Raw genomic sequence first — 18,076 nt, forward strand, 5'->3', positions numbered from 1 at the left:
GCCCAAACTTTAACTTCCTGGCTGATGTCTTGAGATGTTGCTTCAGTATTTCCATATAATCTTTCCTCATGATACCATTTATTTTGTGAAGTGCAGCAAAACAACTCCACAACATGATGCTGCCACCCTCATATTTCACAATTGGTGTTGTCAGGCTTGCAAGCTTCCCCCTTTTTCCTCCAAACATAACACTGCTCATTATGGCCAAACAATTTTGTCAGATCACAGGACATGTCTCCAGAAATTAAGGTCTTTGTCCCTGTGTGAATTTGCAAACCGTAATCTGGCTTTTTTAGGTTTCTTTTGGAGTAATAACTTCTTCCTGCTGAGTGACCTTTCAGCCTATGTCGGTATAGTACTCGTTTCACTGTGGATAATGACACACTCTTACCAGTTTCAGCCAGCATCTTCACAATGTTGTTTTCCTTTTGTTCTTGGGTTGATATGCACATTTCGGACCAAAGCACGTTCATCTCTGGAACACAGAAGCCGTCTCCTTCCTGAGCATATGATGGCTGGACATTCCCATGGTGTTTATACTTGCGTATAATTGTTTGAACAGATGAACGTGGCACCTTCAGACATCTGGAAATTGCACCCAAGAATGAACCTGACTTGTGCAAGTCCACAATTCTCCTCCTGATATCTTGGTTTGTTTGATTTTCCTATGATGTTACACAAAGAAGCAGTGTGTTTCAGGTGTGCCTTGAAATACAGGTGTGTCTCTAATTAACTCAAATGTTGTCAATAGACATGTCAATAATCAAAAGCTTTCAAAGACACATCATCATCTGAGTTTTCCCAAATTGTTTAGATGCATAGTAAAACTTTTGAATTGTTGAAAATTACCATGCTGCAAATGTTCACATTAAAATACTTCAATCTCAACTGGTACCGCTAGAGGGCATTAAACACCTAAAAGGCAAATTCCAATATACTGTTTAAAATTACTCAACAATGAAAATGTAATATAGTCCAAAGTCATGATATGTCCACTGAAAATGTATTGAAGTAAATGCATATAATGCATCTACTGATCAACACAAGACTATAATCAAATCACAAAAATCAGATAATCAAAAACACCTGGTGTGTTATGATGGGAAGACAACATGTTTTCTCCTTCATGTTTGTCTTTGACTCATTATTGCTCTTTTTTGCACAATTTTCCTCATCACAACTTGCACAAATGTGAACAATTAGAAAAAAAATTTGATTACTCAACATCACATGTAACTGTTTACATGACATTTCAAGAAATAAAAAATGAACCTGAATCTGCTTATTTTTTTCTATATATTGTGGTTTTCGTTGACATATGTTTGAGTAACCCAGCATATCAGGCTGTATCTCTCTTGAGATCTTAAAAATACTTGGTACCACCTCGTGATATCATTAAGTGGGACAGGGCTCCATACACCATCACCCATTCTTATTTCAAAGTTCAAATTATATTCACTATGCAGTCAGCCAATTTCAATTACTCTGGATCTGCTTATATTTCTCTTTACCATACATTCTTCACAGGAGTGATTAGATTAGCTTTATTAAAGACAGCACCACATGCATCAGAATTGTGTCAATCACGTCAAACAAAATGAAACTTTCCCATAAAAGATAGTGCTCTAAATAGGTCTATACAAAACAATAAAATAGAAGAAAACAGTTTAAGAATATAACAATCAAAGAGCTGTAAAGACATTTCAGTAGTTGCTTTCTCAGGCTTATATTTGCCCTGTTTTGCATGCCCTCTCTGGCCTGTCCAACATGAATGCATTTGACTTTCTGTCTCTCTCTGTAGGCGACGCTAACCGCCTCACCTCTCCTGTTTTCATTTGTTTACCTGTCTCTGAGCGCAAACATTCAAACGAACCAATCAAAATGAATGAGGTCAGTGCAAGAGAGTTCAAAAGATAGACCTGGCCCCGCCCCCCTACCTGTTTAAAAAGGTGTTATTATCCGTCGATTTTAGGGCAGGAGCTATATTCAAACCATAATAAATGTTTATACAAGAGGTGCATGTGTAATTGTGCATAAATATACTTTTGAATAAGTATTATTTGAGATTGCAACACTGTCACTTGACTATCCATCTATCTGTCTGTCTAAAATCTACACTAATACTAAATCAATAATCCAAACCAATAAGATTACTCAGCATACACAGCTTGTGGCTTTTCCCCACTAGTTACTTCCACTGAAATGATTTATAATAACAACAAGTACAATTTCCGGGCTGTACTCATTAGTTTATTCAGTGATGAGTGTATGATGCAATAACTTGCCTTTGTCATGGTTTCAAAGTGATAGGCAGTCGTGGAAACCAATGAGGTGGAAGCTTAACATGTTGATTTACGGCTCAGGTTCAGCTATGCACCACTGAAGCATTCCTGTCTGATTATACCGCTGCCTTCCAACTTACATACTTCCCTGATGTACTCCACACTTTTGGATCCTCTCCTCAACGCTCCGTAATGTTCTCACACATTTATTCAAACTTCTACCTCCTCTTTACGCCCTCTCAGTCTCTCTCCCCTTTTTGAAGGTTTCTGCGTGGATCCAAGGCAAACATCTGGGTCAGTTTATATCTCGTGGAACAAGACTTGCAGGATATTGTTGGCAGGATGTGAGAGCAGAGCTGGAGCGGTTTACTCAGTGGGATTCCCCAATAGACAGGCTCACACAAAGACAATAACTCACACATCCCCCATTCAAAATAAAGAGACAGCAATTGAAACCAAATTTGAAGAGGTGGTTAAGTTACACATTTGCTAACATGTACTTCAGTGATTTCCAGAGTACATTTTAAAGTGGTTTTATACCTGAATATAGTTTACTTGAATACAACTGTTTGACCAACACCTCTTTACAATGTGGTTTATTCTCACGCAGCAACGGATTTAGGTTTCTGTGGCTTGTTTTGGTAGGTTATATGATTATAAGATGTTTATTATTCTGAATGGAAGAATCTGTAAATATTTTTTTATCTGCTTTAACTGCACTGCACTAATTACAGTGTTTCTCAAACTGTGGTATGCGGGCCCTCTGCAGTTTGAGTGTCTGCTTTGATTAAAGACAAGTCCATTTGTTTTTGTACTCATTTTGGTGAAAATGTGACAGCATTTGGACATTTTTTTTTTATAATTCAAAAGTTTAGCTCTTGTGGTACTTGGAAAACCAAATATTATCTTAGGTGGTACATGGCAAGAAAAGTTTGAGAACCACTGGACTAATACAAAAACTGGCAATTACTCACAACCCTAATAGACAAATATATTAACAAAAACCTTTCATGTACAATATGTTTTTATTTACTACTTATCTAAAACTGTCATGTTTATAAAATGTGCAATGTAAATAAAGTGGATTAGATTCTTTGTATTCTTTTCAAACCATCAGGCAGTGGAAATTGTCTGTACATCTTAATCATTTTAGTACAAAGCACATTTTAGATAATCAAGGGTGTCCACATCAGTCTAGTACTGTTCTGTATTCACTGTAAATACTTCCACATAACATATTTTAATATTGCTATGGACTGTAGGAAATATCATGTATTGGACTTGGGGACATTTTATTGTATTTTACTGCTAATGTTAAGGATGAACTTTTACTCTTATAATGTAATTGCAATGAAATTTATGTTTTTAATGTGTGTTCACCTGCCCAGGGACTGCAGATGGAACATAGCAGTAGCTGAATCTGGTACAAATCATCTTTTCTTTTGTAAGATTTGTGAATTTGTGCATGGTCCCGGACAAATAAAGAATAAAGAGAAGAGAGAAGAGATAAAAACATATATAAAACTTAGGCTGCTGGCTACTGGCTCTTCACTCTCAAGAGAATCAATAGACAAGCTGTTGGTTAAATACCATGTTTAATATTTTTGCAGAGTGCATTAAGGTTATTATTACCAAAATAGATTACAAAAGAAAGCAGATACATCACGTCTTTCTTAAACACTTTTGAGTACATACATGAATATACTAGAACTAACTTGGTATAATAACAAATTCACGTGCAAGAATTCTCAAACATCCTCGACTTCCTGTTTCCACTGCCTCATTCAAAACATACCAGAAAGTGTCACATCATTTGGAGAAAAGGAGAGAGGATCCTACTGGTAGTATTGAGACAGTGCTCTTGACATGCTTTGGTATGAAAAACAAGAAAGAAAAACAAACTTGCATTGCTCCAAGAAAAACTCTACTTGGACACTGCCCTGTTCAGCAATGCAAGTAACTGTGTGTACTTTACAAATTGCATAAGACAATAGTGAACCTTTCCCTGTAATTTACAATACTTGCTCCTCTCCCACACATCTCCTCATGCAAATGTATCCTTCATTCTTTCTTCTCCTCTTTGGGCTTTTCGTCTGTCTTGTACTCGAGGAAGAAGTCGTTGCAGGCGACTGTGAGCGCCCCCATGAGGATGATGAACTCGGTGAAGTCCACCTCTCCATCGTTGTTGGCGTCTAGATCGTTCATGACCTTCTCCACAGCTTCGTTATCTTTGGAGTTCTGTAGTTTTGTGAATGGAGAAAGAAAAGAGGAGGTTACACAGGATAATAATTAATGGATTTCCGCTTCCTGTTATAGGTCACATTTTGAGGATTTTTCATCGTTGTAAAGATATAGTATTGTGTTTCCATGGTTCATCATTCTAAAACACACAGATGGGCTTGTTTAAGTAATTTTACACTTTTATCATGAACGACTTTTTACTAATAAACTACCTATACTCATAATAGTCATGTAGTATCTGTATGTATTGTATTGTATTGCTATGTGGCCTATAGTTCTGAATGCCCTACCTACACAATCAATAAGGTATATGTACATGAATAAGGTACATGTCTTGCCCAATTCATGCACTGTGCAGAAGGAGAATTTAACTCACAGCCCTTTGGTTATCAGGCAATCCCCCAATGTCACATCACTTACACGGACTAGATTCAAAACAAGTAGTGAATCTGCTGAACTCCACCTTGATCTGTAAAGCACCTTGTGAACTGACCTCTGTAAAAGGTGCTCTGCAAATAAAATGTTACTTACTTACACTTATTTTAATATGCACATTGTATTTGAATAGGATTTTTCTACTTGGTTATAAAGTATCGAAAGGATCAAACAGTTTTACTTCAAACATTAGTTGAAACTCACCACTTCACTAAAGTAATATAAAATAGCAACACTCCTACATAAGTACTATTTTCTTTGACTCTTTCTCCCTACTAGTGAAGTAAAAACAGCTTAAGAATGGGGCATACATGGGCAGGCCTGTCTCTACATGTGTGTACTGCATACTTCCACTCGTGTGTCAGAGGATTTTTGCTGCTCATTTGCAGAAAAGTATGTGTGTGAACCTTGTCGTTATCTTACACTTACCCCTAAGTAACTCCCCAGCTCCTCTATTAGCAGCTCCTTCAGCTCTCCTCTGCTCAGTGTGTACTTGTCACCCTCTTTTCCTGAATACTTGTGGAAGGTCTTGATGAGCATTTGCATGGCACTCTCCAGGTTGGAACTGGGCTCCTTGGACATTCTGTTTAGGGAATATTGAGGTCACAAGGTCAGGGACTGCAACAAAATGCCCGCTCCATCCCTTGGACTTGCATGCGTGCGGTCACATAGCAATCAAGGGTGAAGCTGCCAATAAGACTAAAGTGATAGCTGGACAGGCAGACGGATTGATGAGAAGGTTGACCCAAGACTAAAGATCAGATAACACACCTGCAAGAGGCTAGCGCAGAGGATAATTTACGTGTATTAGTTGCTAGTGCGTGCGGTACCTTACTGGTTTAGATGATAGATTTGGGATGGAAAGTTGAAAAAGATCTGTTGGAGAAGTTGTTTTTTTTTTAGTACAATCTTACACACATTGTGTTGGGCATCTTGGCAGTTGGAGTGGTGGGCGCGTGGAGAGACTGTGCACAGACAGACTCAGGTCACTGTCAATGAGGAAGATTAGGTTAAAGCATCAAAAACAACAACATGCTCTGTCAGATATAACATACTTTCTAATACAGTTTTGAGTGTCCTTCAATGATCCCTTGTACTGTAACTTAAGCCCCCATCATTTGAACAGAAACCAGAAGTGAAACATAAAACTGGTTTGCTAATCACATTGAGAAACGCGGTAACACTAAACTTGTGTACTCATAACCCACAAACAGGTGAGCTCCTTCATTTCTACGCTCGCTTAGCCCTGTATCATTAAACTTTCAAGCTTTCAGTCAGGGGCCTCCGTTCACCTGGTCTATATAGAGACTGTCAAAAAAAATCAGCTAATCCTGGACGGACTTTGAGCAACCATGCATATTTCTACTGCATGATTTATAAACCATTGATTACTACAGGGTGCCTAAAAGCAAGATGGATAATTGTAGTAGAGTGGTCAGTCCTGTGGGTGGCCTGGACAAAAGGGGAGGAGAAAGAGGCCAGTGGACACCAAAGCCTCCTTAAATGGAAAATCTATAGGGGTCATCGGTCTCAGTGGCTAACACGGGACAAAGGGAAACCATGGCAACCAGAATGCTAGCCGTAACACTATATTGAGAATGCTAATAATGCATATATGACTTTCTATTGTTGGAGAGAGGATGACCTATGATTTTTTGGTATCCAGTCATATTTCGAGACCACTAAATGCTAAATGTTCTCTTTTAGCTGCCCATATGTTTAAATGCATTCAAACTATTCACTAAAATCATCAATTATATTTCATGCCAGTTGTTTGAATAACAATAACCAATGACCTCTCAAGAGTTTGTAAAAAAAAAATAAAAAAAAGTTATAATGTCAAATAATTTTTGTTTTCATATTGTATAAATGGGCCACAGTGCATTATCACACAAACATAAAAATATCAATTTCAATTAGCTTGCAATAATTTTCAGAATGAGAACACATCATATTCATTTGTTAACAATAAATAAAGTATATAGCACATAGCAGTTTGTTTTACCTGAGCGTTGATGGAGAGCCTCCTTAGTGTGAATGTAAAGATGCAGGGGACAGAGTCAAAGCAGAGATGGATGCAGAGCCAGTGTACAGTGGCTTAAATAACACCTGTTCCTCCCCCCTCTCCTCCCCCCAAAACACCTTCACCCACTAACGGGCCAGCATCACCCACTCGACACACACCCCTCCGATTCAGAAGTGCCTTCTACACCTGTCTGACAATAATACGTCAACGAGTATCACAGGTGGGAGGACAGCTGAACAGAACAGAGAGTCAAAGTTCTCTTACTTCAAAATGATAAAAGTTGCTTATTTTTGCTTAATTTCAATGCACATTTTAATATTACAGCATTTTTGCGTTTCTCTTTGCAATTATTCCCCCTGCTGCCCTAAGTCTGAACTGCTTTTGTGCGCCAATGGCCTCTGTGGTCACCAATGGCACAGTCCCAGAACCAAAGTTGGTGTAGTATCTTGTTCACAGAAGTGGGTGGCAAATAAAGTAGTATTGCTCAAAGTAGTTTCCAGAAACCATACACCATACTTGAGGAATATATTTGACAGTGTAGGAACTCCTACTTGCGTAAAGGTTTTGCTGACTCTTCCCAATTCCCTTTACAAGCTTATGTGGTCCTTTGAAAATACCATATTTCATGCAATTATTAATGTTTTGCCCTTCCAGTTACATTACCTTCAATTTATAAATCTGATATAGCATCCACATATTCCAATAGTTTCCCTAATAATGTTTTAACTATTTCTCTAATTAGTAATAGTATTTTGAGGTAACAGTACTCTTGGGGACATTTTGCTTTTGTGGTCAGATGGTTAGAGGCTCAACCACCTGAGCCGTGGCAATCTGACAACTACTGTTGATTCCACAACAATTAGCCACCTCCACTCCTATTACAGTAATTACTACTGTTCTAGTACTATCACAATTACTGCTACTAAAAGTACTACCACTGCTACTACACATTAATACATTTTAAAAACTTTGCTATACTGCCTGTATAATCTTTTACTATTGATACAAATGATAATAGACAGTTCACTAGACTAAATCTATATCATTAACGTTACTTCCTTTTAATGCTTCTCTGAACCAGCCCGTTTGTCAAAATACATACATTTTGCAAACACAAAAACATCACCACAGTTTAAGTATAATATTGTCACAGTTTTATTCAATATTAGCCATTACATGTTACATAGATTAAGCACAAATGATGTTAACAAGAAATTGCAATGAACTTTAAATTTGGCAGGAAATAAAAATACAATGGGGACAAAAGAACATCCGCATAATTGCTGGAAACTGTATCTTTGGAATATAATAAGACCTATTGTGCAGTAATAAAAGTGTGGCTATAAACACTCCCTGCTGCAAATGTTTCTAATCAACATTGAGGATGGGTGGGGTTTTCACTATGGGACAGCTTACATTATTTCAGCCAGACATTACAAAAGCCTCCATGAAAAGACGCCCCTAAAGTAACTAGATTTATGCCACTTATTATTGCTATCATTAAGAGATTAAACTGCAATAGCTGCATTAAAGGAATTTGCACATAACATCTAATTTGGACAGGAATGTATTGGCAAGTGTCCAGTTTTATGTGTAGTGCAAGTTCTTGTTAATTTATTACACTTATTCCATTGATTCCAAAAGACAGAGAGGAAAGAAGATTGCAAAACAAACCCACTGGCCTATTGGGATCTCAAAAGTATGCAGCCTGCTGGTGTGGTCTGCATGTACAAGATGCAAGTTTAGCCCTTTCAAATGGTGCAAAGGTCTGATATGTCTCCAATATTCACAAGAAGTACCATATAATATTTAACATACACAAAATATGTTTATAAAAATATAGTTTAAAAGCCCACATGTCCAATATAATGGTTGTTAGTCGGTAAAAAATCATGCAGGAAATAGCATGGAAAAAGCTGAGTAGTGTATAAGACTGTTATATTTACAATGGGAGGATCCCATAGAGGCGGGGATATAGCACATGACTCTATTTGTCTTGCTGTTTAGTGGTTTGAAGTGCCAGGTGCTGCAGTGACAGAGCTAAGAGTAAAACAGACTGGCTAAGTGAACCTACTACACTATACTATAGAAACAGCAGCCAAATCACTGGCTGTATTATTAATGATAAAAAACAATTTGAAAAACATAAAATTGTACTTTCATATAATGGGGTAAAGCATTTTCAAGTGATATCCATAGTGGTCCAATGAGAAGATAAATACAATATGGTATGAAAAACCTGTTTACATGAAGTAATGGCCATAGTAAGACAATAGTAAATAACAAAATAGATTTTTGAGCATGCAAAGTTTTACACTGGCATAAAAAAGCACATAGGTTCATGTTGATGGCTCAGTATTTTATTCAACCCATAATAAAAGTACTACCAGCTTTGGCGCATCCCTGAAGCCCAGGATTACTTTCATGTAATTGTTTGTTTCCTTGGGCGTGTTACCACCAGATTAATCCACACTATCCCAATGCTCGGGACATAAGGATCCAGTTGCAGGTCAAACAGGGTTTTTAACTGTACTGGGGCGTGACCGGCAAAACAATAAACATAGGCCTGGACAAGTGAAAACAACAGCCTCACAACACAATGGGACATTTCTGTATGGACTCTGCTCATTACTGCTGCTGGCTAACATCTCACAGTAGGACCGAACCAGGCGCATATTCTCATACCTAACACCAGTGACACCTGTCGTGTCCGAGACTCTGTAGTCTTTAGTTAGTGTAGCTATGGCCAGATCTAATCCTCAGGATTAGGTTGCATGAGCGAACACCTCCCTGACCTGCAGCCCGCTCCCAATGGACGACACAGACCTCCTTTGAACCAGAAGGCCCTTCGGTGTGCTTTCCATCTTGGACACTTAATTATTTAACTACAGGCCGACTCTACTGTCCACCTTGTAACCCATGGATGCTCTAAGTGAAAATTATTTTTTGGGAAATCCCAGAACTGGGGACAGTGGGTTTTACAGTAACAAAAGACACTAGTAAGAGTAAATGGCGTAATAGGGACAAAAAGAGCAAAACAACTTGTTTATTGTCCTTTTAAATGCTCAGATATAAAAGAGGAGTTGTTTTGTTGACAGTTGCTACAGCCCTGAGGCTGGCGAGATTGATGGGATGCATTGGCTCTAGTGGTTCGTCAAGTGGCACATATTTCACAGGGACTGACACATAGCATCATATATCATGAGGTAAACGTGCTAGATAAGGGGATGCACATGCTGTACATATGGACATAATAAGTAGTAGTACAAAGTCATATTCAACTGCCATGTACATGGGGTATCAGATATGAAGGTATATACTTTTTTATATATTTTTAGAATTGATTTTAGTGTTTTGCCAGAGTTCATTATTTCAGGGTTTGTGTAGTGTTTTGCAAAATCAGGAGTTTGTTGCCACCTCAGAGTGGCAGGGCTAATGCTCTGTAGTGTGAACTTAGTTTTGGTCAGCACTGTCCTCTATGAGGCTGTCTCCTCTATCTTCTCTTCAGCCGCTGGAACGTCTTCTCCTTTTACTGTTTCCTCCTTCACCTCCTCCTTCACCTCCTCTTTCACTTCTGTCACCTTCTTGACCTCTGTGATCTCTTTGATCCCTCCATTGATCCCCTCTGTCACCACTGTTGTTGTTGTTGTGGTGACCACCACCTCAGAGGTCTCTTCTTTGGGGGGCTCTACTTCAGCCTTCACTTCTCCTTCTGCTTCAACCTTTGGAGCCTCCACATTAAGCTCTACAGTGGCAGCGGCAGTGGCAGCCTCTTCCTTCATCTCCGCTTTAGGCTCAGCCTTGACCTCTGCGTTTACCTCCGTGTTGGCCTCGGTCTTCTCTTCTTTGTCTGGGCTGCTCTGAGCCACTTGGCCTGTGGCATTCTGGTTAGGTTCCTCTGTGGCCAGCATACGCTGCTCACTCAGAGACACAGCCAAGTAACCAATCAGCTTCATGTACTCTGGGAAGCCCAGTTTACCATCCTGATTCTCGTCCAGGCCGACGGCCATGTTGTTGACTGCCTCCTTACTGTCCGTGTCCTATAGGGCACAATGACAGGAGACAGGATGATGAGGTAACTCGAGCTAGACTCTCACCAAGAGCAAATGATCCTCTTATCAGCTCCTCCATTTACATTATAATACACATGTATATCACATTACTTTTCCCATTCACATGCCGTATATATATCCCCATGTATTTGTCAGACTAGACAAGTTCAGGCAGCTCAGACTGTCTGCTAAACTACTTGGCACTTTCTGCAGTGGTTACATAATTAACAATAGCGTGGGAGACACTTTTATAAGAAATATTTCTAACCGAGAGGATGTTGCTGAGTTGACTCTTGACGAGGTTCTGGAAGTCCTTCTTTCCCAGGTTCTCTTTCCTTTTGCTGGACTTCAGGTAGACATTCACGAGAGTTTGAATAGCAGCCTCCATGATTCTTCTGCAGGCAGAAGTCAAAGGTCAAGACAAAGACACAAATAATTAAAAATTCTTTCAACAAGCATCTCTATTTGACATAAGTAAATAAGAGTTGTGTAATTATTTTATGCAGAAGAAGCACGACAGTATGATTTTAAACTGTGATAGACATCCAGTGGAAAATGCACTAGCTAATCTGCTGTGTGTAGCTGAAGGAGAGACAGTGACGTGAAGAGGCTGAGAGCGAGTCTGATTGAGATACAAGCTCATGACAAAGGCCGCTCTGATCTTTGATAGGTCACCCGATCTACTCAAGCTGCCAGCATGACTAGTGTTAGGTTTCCTGAGGGATTACCTAGTACATGTCTGTAGCTGCCTCTCCTCTACTACCCATCCCACCCCTATGCCCATGTAATGTATATATGTATGTATGTTGATATAGTGGCATGGACTTGACTAGACTGGCCAAAGCCTATCAACGTGGCATTATTTGTGTCTTCTCACCCATTAACCCTGATCACATTGTTTCACATGTAATTACAGCCTAGCGCATTTGCCACCTGTTCAAAGCTTGGATTACACAATAGGGAATTTCTACAAATTGAAAATCCCCTAGGTAACTCAAATGATCAGGACATTAATTAAAAAGCAATCACTGATGATTAAAAATGACAGCAGCTCGATCTTGTTTAAAATATGATTAATTGCACAGCCTTTTAGTTTACATATATTAGTTTACATACTTTATGTATGGAGGCTTGGGGACACTGTATTTTGTATGCATCACCGTCAAAGAGCATTTTCACCATGCCTACATATATTTAATTGTAATACATGAAATAATACATGTGTTATACCAGCATTTTGTTGATTCAAATGATAACTGACTAAATTAAAGCTCATAATTTGATGTCATGTCTCTTAATGTGATGAATGCTAACTATTCCAGTCAGTTGCCCACCCACTCCTGTTGAAACACGGACATGATTGATCGACTGCAACGTAGATTATGATCAATGCATAGCTACGACACTACAAGTGTAAAACGTGCAGTAGGTGACACATCCTGGCAGGAATTCCATTCATTGCTGTCTGCGAAGATCACTTAGACAGGAATTTACAGGCCAACAATTCCGAGCTGGTAGTCTGGCCCAGAGCAGAGGGCTGAGAGGAGGGGGCTATACGTTTTAAGGGACTGTACTTGTCTGTCATCTTAGTTATTCAAATACTACTGTGCAAATAACACAGGCTATGACAGTTTCAACCCGGTGACAACAGACAACTTGTCCAGACAGGATGTAGAGCTTTTAAACGCACCAGTAACCAGCTCCAGTATGTGAGCGTGTCTACATGGCAAATTATTTTCTAATTTACTAAAAGTGCATGTCACACTTAACTACCCACCAAGGAGCAAACACAATTTCTCTGTGAGCATATGTGACCAATTAGGACGTGTTCCTGTTAGCGTCATTACGAGATACAGAGGGGTGTGACGGAGGACAGAGCTATTAAAATCTACTCTTTCACACTGACCTACTGATCCAATACTGTAGACTTGACATGCCCCATACAGCTACTATGAAGTCTGCCTGAGTAAGAAAAGCAAAATATCCAACGAATACAATAATCCACATAGATAAAATAAGTTACAACATTTCAAGTAATTAATTATAACATATTATCAAGACCATATCCAATAAACACAGCCAAGAATTTGCACATGCATTTATAGTAATGTTAAGTATGCATATTTGAAAAGTAACTATGAAGAGTACTATATTACTTAGACAAATGTGTACTACTGTTCACAGGGAATCAGCTGCTGGGAATTTGCTGTTAATGCATTAGCAGAAGGCCTAGTTGAATAGTTATAGGGGCATACATCAATGTATAGCCAATTAAGCTTAATTCAATATAATTATTCATAAGAGCAATAATTCAAAGAAAATTGCATTGTCAAGTGAGTCTAACTCTTAATACTGAGTCAAAACATTTTAAAACATAAATTTAACAGCCTATTACATGAATTATACAAATTTGATAAGTCTGCAAAACGACAGGTCCTGGCTTAAATTATGAATAACAAAATGTGGTTATACTGAAATGATTAATATTGTTTTTGTTATAACACAATAAACAGGTTAATCAGTAGGGCCATGCAACTATAGGGAAGAATAGGAACCTAGAGGACTTCTGCCTGCAGTAGTGACACACCCTCCAAAGCCAAACTCCAGCACTTCACACTTGGTTCTGTCAGTCTCCAAAAACATATTGTTCTATTCTTAGATCCTATTCTCGTCTATTCTCACATGTATTATTTACATCCAGACCTGTCTTGGTGTGTTTCTAGGATTTCAAACACTTGGTACCATTTCGACAAATGAACCCAGGTCTCCACCCACGTCATAGCCGCATCTCGTCCTACAAGGAGAACAAACTAATCCGAGTTATTTGTCTTAAAAGCCCCCCTTAAAACCTGCGCAAATAATTAAATTTACAGGCACAGGCTACTATCATAGGTCTCCCGTTTCTCCTCACAGAGCCCAAAGGAGATTGAGTGTAGCGTTTCCAAACAGGCGAATGCGATACGGTATGTGCGCAGAGTAATGACAATACTACCGCTCGTGTGCCATCAAATATTAACAGAGGAACAAGTTAGGTTGTGGCTGTAAATTGCGGTAAGCAGACGGACACTGGTTGCCTTTCATGCCAGTGCTTTTGGCTTCGGTTTGGCCATAACAGACGGGTATAAGGTTTGAGCGCGGCTGTCAACACGCCTTCAGCTTCACCAATACTCAACACCAAACGAGCCAAACATTCTCTGTGAAGGCATCCCACCGCAGCATATGTTATCAAACGCACCCAAGTAGCATGTAAGTGGCGGCAAAGTATGCGCAAAATGCTGATCTATCACGCAAGTCGCATCACAACACAGTCATTATTTGTTGCAGCTGGCGCTCTGCTTGCGCTGCACTTCAATTTTTGATAGGCTATTTTCAGTTGATAGGCAACTTGACAACTGATCTACATCAAAATATCAGATATCCTTCCAACAGAGGAGTAACAGAGACGAAGTGAAATGTCATCTAGTGCTGCTTAAACCCAACAAACCCGCACATATATATAAAAAGACACGTTTATACTGTTTTAGAGCCACACTGCTTTCTGCGTAAAAGTAGAGCGCGCTGCAGTCAATGAATCCGACAGGGGATGGCTCTTGACTGTAACGAAACGTGGCAAAACCAACACCAAATGCAGTGCTTAAACTGCGGAAAAACTTCATAAACTCCCCCCAAAAAGGAACATTGAACTCACCGTTTAGCGACTGCGGGACTGAGAAGTGTACTAATGTGCGTAATGGTCAGATAGTGCACCGATCCCCGCCTTTTCTACGCCGCTTTGAGTCGCAGAGAACTTGCCAAACTAGTAGGACTGCAGAATCTCTTCCGCGATTCCGTGATTTTTTTTCTTTCCTAAAGTTTCCCCCTGACAAGTCAAAAGGGCGTGTACCTGGGAGTGGGAGAGAGAGGGAGGAATATTTGGGAATGTGGACGACAACGCGAGTGTAGTACTGTGTTAGAATGGAATAAAGCATGAACTCATTGATTTACGTTTACATTTTTTGTGCGTTTTGTCCAGATGTTTCACGTCACCTTTGGGTCGCGAAGTTTTTAACCTAAATAAGGTTCATAGGTCGGGGCGCTGCCGGGACAGAGAGACAGAGGGGACAGAGGGGACAGTGCAGGGCGGTGGAATTAGACTACTTCATCTGAGGTTTTAAACGATGCAGGTTTTCAACTTCAACTCAAATCAAAGTTAGAATAAGGCTGAAAATATGTCCCGCTGACCACATCTGTATGGCACATGTCCCAGATGTGTGTTAGAAGTCTAAGGCTGCGTTGCATCACCGAAAGTTACACACACAAACTGTCAAATAGAAAAGGAGCGTCGTTTCTTACGGCAGCTGCGCAGAATGAATATTTGGCAAATAGTTCAGGGAAAGTTCCATAGTAGATAAGGATAATATAAAACAAACATTCTGATGGAAGACATGGGTCACTGAAAAAGTACTAATAACTAGGAGCCTTAGGTGGGATCGTGTTATGGCGTGATTTTAACATTAGGATTAGAGGAACTTTATTTTCCTTCCTTGCAGAGAGCCCAGCAACTGAACCCCAGCAACTATGGGCGTGAGGAGGTAAACATGGGGTCTCAAGGCTTACACTTGGAGACAGACCAATCATCATGTTCTATTCATTCAATCTGAGCAAATTTGTAAATTTGCCAGTTGTAAGTGTTATTTCTTTGTAATAGTAGGCCTAAACTTTGTGTGAAACTTATTACTCAGTCCAGACACATTTGGTTACTTATTAAACGTTAAAACACCAATCACTAATGCCAAGTATTGTGGTATCACTATCAGATCTTTATACTTATTACAATGCCCAGCTCACTCTGCTTGGCCCCACCCACTGTGCCACCAGGAGACAAAGGTCAAACTGAATAAACTGTTGTAACATTTGCGTTTTGAAGGTAACTTTTCTGGTGTATCTCCATAGAGAAGTAGATCTTTTGCCCTGAATTTTCCACAGTATGGCATTGAACATATCTCCATAGTGACAAGCGTGAGGAATACAGGTGGAGGGCAACCTTAGTCACAGTAAGAATGCCTTTTTGTTGTATGTTTGTGCAAAATAAACACATGAAAAACAAGTACATGCAAAATAGATCAGTTTAGTGTCATACTGTGGAACATTTCAGGCAAAGCAATAACATCTCCATGGACACAAGCAGATGGTGTCCGGAAATGTTACACAGTGCACCTCTGAATCAATTCACTCACTACACCTTTATTTTTCAGACAAAATCCTAGGGCTGGGCTGCACAACTCTGTCTAGACTAAAGAATTAGGCCCAGTGAATGTAATTTATGGAGTAAACCCCTTAGTAAAATCCCATGCAAAGTAAATTAATGATGAAAGAAAGTATCCTTAAGACACCTGCAGACACCTCCTCATATGAGCGGCTTGTAATTGCATCAGGACTACTTCATGCTTGATTGGCCATCTTTGTACAGGCATTATGAAGCTCTATGGAACTAGATATGTTTTGGACAGTGCAGAGGATGGGATAAGCTTACAAGCCCTTAAATCAATGTAATATGCCCCCTGTACAGTGTGGGAGGGTTGACATCTCATATAAAGTGGTGAATGAATGACAGGCAATGTGTGAGGGACAATATTGGCTTTATTCCAAATTTCCATAAAATCATCAATGGATAACCTAGTAAAAAGGAAACAGTCTAGTTGAAACCTCCTTCCTTGCAGGCTAACTTTCCAATAAATTGCCAAAACTCAGTAAAGGTCAGTTCCCCGTTGTTGTCTTGATCCAGGGACCTCATGAGCTGGTCTATAGCCCCAGGTTCAGAGCTTAGCTGTGGGTGTGAAGGGAGAGGAGACGATGAGTTACAGATGAGCTGGGGGTGCGATATCAGTAACTGTTTAGACGGCCCTGCCATCTATTGGTCAAGAGCCATATTGGGAATGAGATGGAGATGAGAACTCGATAGTGAATGTTGGTCAGTCAATGTTATGAAGACAAAAATTATATTGACAACAACCTGGCATTTCTCAAACTGTGGTGCAATGCGAGCTATCAAAATGTAAAATACTTTGATGCATTAATTTTGTGTACTCTACAATGTTATAATATAATGCATATAAAAAACACATCAAAAAGTGAGAAAAAGGAACCTGTTACTAGGTATTTTGTTAAAATGCAGTGAACAAAGAGAAGAACAAACCTATGTGGCCATGTTGAAGTAGCTCTAAGCTGTTTACTGTAGGATTCTATCCAAGGGAGCCAGTGCCCATTTTTAGTAATATAATAGTAATATAACTTGTGCTTTGCTGACTGTATTGTGTCACCATAATGAGATAATGTTTGATGTCTGCAAAATGCAATGCATCTAAGCTCACACAAACATTAATTATAGAATAATAAAACTTAGCAGTACCTTGACAAAGTTTGGGAGTTGGGTGCTAACCAAGTTTTGAAGCTCGTCTTTGCTCAGAGTACAGGCTGATCCATCCTTCCCGGCAGAAGTCTTGAAGTGGGACACTAGTGTGGTGATAGCAGCTTCCATGGTGGACTGTGAGTAAAATACTATGATCTGAAAATAGAATAGACATAATAAAACAATAGTTTTACACATACCCATTACCTAACCTGAGAACTCACCTGTAAATGTGACACTTGTCCCTCCAACCTCACCATGGGTCTATTGGTTTTATACACTTAATTTGCAGCATCAGCGGAAAATACATTTCTCCTTCATTTGAACCTTCTCCGATTTCTAATAATGATAAACATCTTCAAGCTAAACGCAATACAGCCGAGTAATGACCAAACTGTCCTTCAAATGTGCAGCACCAAAACAGCAAAATACAGTCATGGTGGTTCACCCAGAAATGTTTAACATACAGCATTTGACTTTTGCAACCAAAATCAACCCATGTGGTCCTAGATTAACACCAACCTGATGGTTGAGGACCTGGTAAATTCAAAGAATGGTTGTTGCACTAAAAATAAATTAGGTAAATAAATATATTACAATTGGTTAGTTTATTTGTTAATGAACATACACAATATGTGCTGTAATGAGCTGT

At 39.3% G+C, this 18,076-nt stretch overlaps 3 protein-coding genes across 5 annotated transcripts; all 3 read right to left on the minus strand.

The window, feature by feature from the left end:
• Positions 1–3,881: 3,881 nt before the first annotated feature.
• On the minus strand, positions 3,882–7,019 carry s100s (S100 calcium binding protein S). 3 transcript variants are annotated; one of them, XM_055225316.1, is made up of 3 exons: positions 6,964–7,019; positions 5,388–5,541; positions 3,882–4,520 (listed from the first exon to the last, which is right to left on the minus strand). In XM_055225316.1, the coding sequence occupies exons 2-3, from the start codon at positions 5,538–5,540 to the stop codon at positions 4,344–4,346; spliced, it is 330 nt and encodes a 109-aa protein (XP_055081291.1). In that variant the 5' UTR covers position 5,541; positions 6,964–7,019; the 3' UTR covers positions 3,882–4,343. The 3 variants fall into 3 exon arrangements, with proteins under 3 accessions (XP_055081291.1, XP_033831501.1, XP_055081292.1); XM_033975610.2 differs by lacking the exon at positions 6,964–7,019 and adding an exon at positions 5,877–6,581; XM_055225317.1 differs by lacking the exon at positions 6,964–7,019 and adding an exon at positions 5,873–6,581.
• A 1,096-nt stretch (positions 7,020–8,115) lies between these two features.
• Positions 8,116–14,867, minus strand: s100u (S100 calcium binding protein U). Its single transcript, XM_033975608.2, has 3 exons — positions 14,725–14,867; positions 11,305–11,431; positions 8,116–11,024 (listed from the first exon to the last, which is right to left on the minus strand). Exons 2-3 carry the CDS (start codon positions 11,422–11,424, stop codon positions 10,461–10,463), a joined length of 684 nt encoding a protein of 227 aa, XP_033831499.1. The 5' UTR covers positions 11,425–11,431; positions 14,725–14,867; the 3' UTR covers positions 8,116–10,460.
• Positions 14,868–16,637: 1,770 nt separating this feature from the next.
• On the minus strand, positions 16,638–17,714 carry LOC117378921 (protein S100-A13). The gene is made up of 3 exons (XM_033975611.2): positions 17,649–17,714; positions 17,425–17,580; positions 16,638–16,842 (listed from the first exon to the last, which is right to left on the minus strand). Exons 1-3 carry the CDS (start codon positions 17,682–17,684, stop codon positions 16,711–16,713), a joined length of 324 nt encoding a protein of 107 aa, XP_033831502.2. The 5' UTR covers positions 17,685–17,714; the 3' UTR covers positions 16,638–16,710.
• Between the last annotated feature and the right edge of the window lie 362 nt (positions 17,715–18,076).

Source organism: Periophthalmus magnuspinnatus, chromosome 11 (genome assembly GCF_009829125.3).
Source record: "Periophthalmus magnuspinnatus isolate fPerMag1 chromosome 11, fPerMag1.2.pri, whole genome shotgun sequence".
Taxonomy (NCBI): Eukaryota; Metazoa; Chordata; class Actinopteri; order Gobiiformes; family Gobiidae; genus Periophthalmus; species Periophthalmus magnuspinnatus.

Bases quoted from the DNA above. Each gene is read 5' to 3' on its own strand.
- s100s (XM_033975610.2), bottom strand. The intron at 4,521-5,387 runs GTAAGTGTAAGA...ACAAAACTACAG, and splicing joins AGCTGGGGAGTTACTTAGGG to AACTCCAAAGATAACGAAGC.
- s100u (XM_033975608.2), bottom strand. From the start codon at position 11,424: ATGGAGGCTGCTATTCAAACTCTCGTGAATGTCTACCTGAAGTCCAGC. The intron at 11,025-11,304 runs GTTAGAAATATT...TGTGCCCTATAG, and splicing joins AACTCAGCAACATCCTCTCG to GACACGGACAGTAAGGAGGC.
- LOC117378921 (XM_033975611.2), bottom strand. From the start codon at position 17,684: ATGGTGAGGTTGGAGGGACAAGTGTCACATTTACAG. The intron at 17,581-17,648 runs GTGAGTTCTCAG...TTCTATTTTCAG, and splicing joins GACAAGTGTCACATTTACAG to ATCATAGTATTTTACTCACA. The intron at 16,843-17,424 runs GTACTGCTAAGT...TCACACCCACAG, and splicing joins AACTCCCAAACTTTGTCAAG to CTAAGCTCTGAACCTGGGGC.